Genomic DNA, 5,164 nt, shown 5'->3' on the forward strand with positions numbered 1-5,164 from the left:
TTCGTAACCACTACGCTACCAGAGCTCTCCTTGCTTTTCAATGTATTGTCTATCTGTCAACAAGCTTTCATATTCCCTTATTAGTAAAATGGTTTAGGCTGAGCTGTGAGCCATGAATGAATGCACCACTGTCTTCACTTCTTCATCAGAGGTAAATCTTTGTCCTCAAAGGGCTGTTTTCACGGTATCAAACAGGTGAAAGTCCAGTGATGCAAGATCAGGATTTTAGGGAAGATGCTTTAACACCTCAAAAAGAAGTTTTTGCAGAGCATCAACAATGTGGACAGAGGTGTGCAGATGTGCATTGTCATATGCAAGATCACAGTGTCCTTGGATAGCAGTCCTCTGTATTTAATCCAAAGTCCAGGCTTCAGCTCTTCAGTGAGCATCTCACTGTAAGGAGCACTGGTGGTTTTTAAACCTTTCTCCGGATAGTGTTCCAATACTGGCCCTTGAGAATTCCAGAAAATTAAAATTTTCTATTTTCCAGCTGATGGTTGACTTTTGATCTTTTTTTTGGTCGGTGATTGAGGATGCGTCTATTCCATACTCTGCCATTTACTCTCAGACTCAGTAATGAATCCATGTCTTGTTACCAGTAATGATGTTTTAAAAGTAATTTTTCCTTCCTTCGGTATTGGTCCAAATTTTGTTTGCAGATATCCAAATGCTTGTTTATATCTTCTGTGAGTTGGTTCAGTACCCATCTTGCACAAAATTTTTGAAACCCAAGTCTGTCGTGGATTATTTCATAGGCAGAGCCATGGCCGATTTGCAAATGATTTGCCAGATAATCCGCTGTCACTCGTCTATTCGACAGAATCATTTCACATACATGTGTGATATTGTCATCAGCTGTGGATGTGTCTTTTAATATAACTGGAGTGCAATCTCATATGAGGAGAATCTTTTTCTGAACAGCAATATTGACTATTGCTGAAGCCCTTGGACAAGATGAAGAATGAATGAAATTAATAAATGGTTGTCTTCCTTCTTATAAAATATCAGCTTTTAAATAGTTGTCTCTGGAGGAAATACTTTATAGATTAACAAATGGCAAAGTAGAAATTTACATCTTAAAATTTGGCTGCTAGAGAATCACAAGATTTACTAAGGATTATTTCTTCTGTCTTATCTAACAGGTACAACAAATTCCACTTCGACTCCAACCTCACAACCTGCGCGGAAGTCTACCTTTGATGCAGCCAGTTTCATTGGAGGAATTGTCCTTGTTTTGGGTCTCCAGGCTGTAGTATTCTTTCTCTATAAATTCTGCAAATCTAAAGAAAGAAACTACCACACTCTGTAAAGCACATCAAATTCACAGACTTGTCAGTTCATTCTTGTAATTCACTGAAACCAAAATTATATCTTTCAAGATGTCCCATGTGGAAGATATTGTTCCAGGAGCTATAAATTTCCAAAGGATGCATATAGGATATTTTGGAGCATCATCCTTGAAGAAAATTCAGTTTTTATTTTGCTCAACAGGAATATTTAAAATATTCTGCATGAATCCTTGTGGCTGTCTTCTTTTATTAAAATGACTGCTGCTGTTGGGATTATGTTCTCTCTTCTTGACATGCCAAATGTAACTTTTTGTAGGTGATGGAAAACATTGTTCTTCTCCAGTAACCTCCGGACTCTTCCGGCAGTTGAAATTTAGTCTTTAACACCTTGAAAGTCATGTTTCCACATCCATAACTCAGGATGTAGTTGAGTGACCAGAATTGAGAAGACTGTGCCAAATGAGCATCAATCAGGTCGAGCTTTGGCTATCATTGCAAAATGTAGTAAATTTATACATTCAGTCGTATTCAACTGTATCCTAAGAGTAAAATTTTTTGCTTGATAAGTTATTTTTTCTACATTAGAAATAGGATGCCACACAGGGAATTACATTCCAAGTTTAAAGAAAAGAATGGAAAGGATACAGACCATTAATGTAGAGCAGGTTATTGTTCATACTTGTAAAGCACCTTATGTCGTTGTGAAAATAAAGGACAGTGCCTTAACAGACAGACTGAAAGTTAGGCTCTTAAAATGCTTATGCTTTGTGCTTTTCACATTAAGTAATGATTGCTCTGAGGATGTAGCTGTTGATGTGAGCAGTCGGGAACCTGCTTGTAGATACCATACTTACATTGGATATTTAATTGAAAATTTACCTACTTTATTTCAGAGCTAGATTACTTATGCTAGTGAATATTATGCAAATATTCACATTTTAAAGCTCCCAACTATTTTTTTAATGGCTATTACAAAAGTATAATTAGAGATAAAATTGGTTTTGATTATATTTTCCATTCTATTTCAAAACACATCCTAACACTGTTGTACCTTGAAAGGATTTCCACCAAACTTATCTCTTTGATGAGTCAAGAAGGAAATACGTTGTTTCAGAATCATTTGCTAACGCTTTAAATGAAACAATCTTTTTAGGTTTTCAGACAGCAAAATGTGACCAGTGTGTAGTTTTGGAAAATGTAAGGACTTTTGGTTGATCAGATTATTATATGATATCTCTTAGCTTTCCCTCCCTTCCATTCTTCTTTTGGTTTAAATTCTTAAAGTATAATGAATATACGTACATCTATAGTTGTCTTATGAAACTCTGAGTTGTTGATTTTTTTCTTTTTGGGGGATTTGGGGCGGCTTTTTTGCCTTTTTTCCCCCTCAGTTTTATAACGACTTAAAAGACTTAACTATCCGCTGCTTTTGGCAGGTTGGATTAGCTCAGAGGCTTATTTAATTAGTTTAAAATAGGCCTTTTGTTTTTCTAGGTCATTATATTTTTTTCTTATAGTTTCTTTTGCCTGTAGTGGCTGCGTTTAGCACTTGGTTTTCAGTGTTTTATGGTACGAAATGGTGAATCACTGTGGTCCATGTAAAAAACTGCAGCTCCTTGCATTTAGATAGTTACATTAAAATTTGTTAAAATGAAGACATACTGTTTGTTTGTTACTTGCTGGTACAGCTGAAGTTTGTTTTACTTGCACATTTGTACATAACCTAATGTTTTCAAGTGCCTTAATTGTTTAAAATCTCTGGCTTGAAAGGTTTCGGGAGAAAGCTAGGTTAGTTTTATTTTACACTTTTGTGTTTCCATTAGTAGTAGTCTAGGTCCTTTAAACAATTTTTTTTTTTTTTTTTTAATGGTACCATGGTTGTTAGTTTTTAGTAATACCAGGCTCATTTGAAAATTTGCAGAATTTCCATTCCCTTCAAAGTGACAAAAATAAGCTACAATGGTATATTTGTCAGTACCTAAATAGGAATACTTTGCCATACATTAATGTCAACACATTAGCAAATGTAATGATGATGTAGCTTGATTTGAAGCCTTTTATCTATCATTTTGAGCTTTACTTCTAACAAAATCATAAGATTAGATTTTGCAGATCTACAGAAGAGTTCTTGTACCAGAACTCACAGCCTTTTCAGACCCATTTTCCCCTTTCCTTTACCAATTTAATAATATCTTGAGCCATTAATAATTTTTTTAAGATTTCACATCCAGAAGGTACATAGAAACCTTGAGCTGGTTGCATCTGATTTGTTCATGCAGTTGTAGTTCTGGCCAATAGCTTATTTACCTTATGTATGTTTGTTGCACAGACAAACACTGTTGTATTTAGGAATTTCTATTTTAGTTCACTCAAAATTGTAAAACTAATTTGTATCATGTACCAAAATGACTTAAAATAAATATACATGTTATTGAATTGTTCCAATTTATTTTAATGACTGAGGTTTGTTTTTGTATTTTAATTGTTAAATTTAATGTTAATGGATTTACCTAGGTTTCTGTTTGGGAACAGGTTGTCTACTTACTTTTTATTTGTCCCCTAAATTGTTAGGTGCGGACAAGTCAATTCCGACTCACTGTGACCCTGTGCATAACAGAACAAAATGCCTCCTGGTCTTGCACCATTCTGTCATTTGCTTTTAGTTTGAGCCCACTGTTGCTGTCACTGTGCGGATTCATCTTGTTGGGGGGTCTTCTTTTTTATTGATTCCCCCACTTTACGAAATATGATGTCCTTCTTTGAGACTGGTCCCTTCTGACAACATGTCCAAAGAATGAGAGCCAAAATCTCACCATCTTCTAAGTAGCAATCTGGCTGTTCTCTTTCAAGACAGATTTGTTTGTTCTGGTAGTACATGGTAATTTAAATATGTGTCACCAACATAGTTCAAGTACTCAATTCTTCTAAGGTCTTAATATCCTGCTTTTACATGCATATGATGATGGTGGTGATGGTTGTGTGCTGTGGGGTCATTGTTCTGACTCAGCATCCCTGTATAGGGTTTCACATGCTATCAGTCTTTACAGAGGCAGAAAGTCTCTTTATCCTGTGGAGCAACTGGTGGATTTGAACTGTTTACCTTTCAGCTAGCAGCCTAGTGTATAATTCAATATGCTTCCAGGGCTCTTCACATGCATATGAGGTGATTGAAAAGATGATGACTTGGGTCAGGCACATCTTAATATTCAAACTGACATCTTTGCTCTTTAACACTTTGAAGCTGTCTTAGGCAGATTTGCCCAATGCAATATGTTGTTTGATTTCTTTCTTTCTTTTTAATGTTTTACTGTGAATTATGTGATAGTTTATGTGGGAGAACATTAGCTTTACATTTCCTCCTACCCTATATTGTTTCACTGCCATGGTTACAGTCCCCTCCATGCATCATCAACCAACCAAAGAGTATACACTACAAGCCTGCCCCCTGGTCATCAGCACACAGCCCCTCTCCCTCTCTGAGTCTAGAGTCCTCAGCTGTTCCCTTCCTCCATGTCATTGTCTCTGTCTCCATCTCTGCCTTCTCTGCTTCTCTGGGAGGGTCCTGCATTCCATTCTTCTCCCTTGATGGTCCCAGGGACCATCTCTCCTGGACTGCAAAGTCAACCATGCCCCTCTTTTTGCTACAAAATGTCTACCGTTACATTTCCAATCCTCACAGTCCTGATAGCAATCATTCACTATTGTGCCACTGTGAGAGCCATCCCCATATCCTTTCATCAGCCCTGCCCAGACAAATTATAGATACTACTCAGTGGAGATTCTGCCTTCCTCTGCACCCTCTGAATCTAGGCTCCCTCTTGAAAGCTTGGAAGCCAGTCATTTCTTGCCTTTGTAGCCCCCGATTTTGAGTAGCC

At 36.9% G+C, this 5,164-nt stretch overlaps 1 protein-coding gene across 2 annotated transcripts in view; it reads left to right on the forward strand.

Moving 5' to 3' along the window:
• Positions 1 to 1,309, forward strand: part of CD164 (CD164 molecule, sialomucin) — a 10,689-nt gene extending 9,380 nt beyond the window's left edge. For both annotated transcript variants that reach the window (XM_006839941.1, XM_006839940.1), the window contains exon 5: positions 1,143 to 1,309. In XM_006839941.1, coding sequence (XP_006840004.1) covers positions 1,143 to 1,309 — 167 coding nt within the window. The remainder of the gene's footprint in view (positions 1 to 1,142) is intronic.
• Positions 1,310 to 5,164: the final 3,855 nt, after the last annotated feature.

Source organism: Chrysochloris asiatica, unplaced genomic scaffold (genome assembly GCF_000296735.1).
Source record: "Chrysochloris asiatica unplaced genomic scaffold, ChrAsi1.0 scaffold00027, whole genome shotgun sequence".
Lineage (NCBI taxonomy): Eukaryota > Metazoa > Chordata > Mammalia > Afrosoricida > Chrysochloridae > Chrysochloris > Chrysochloris asiatica.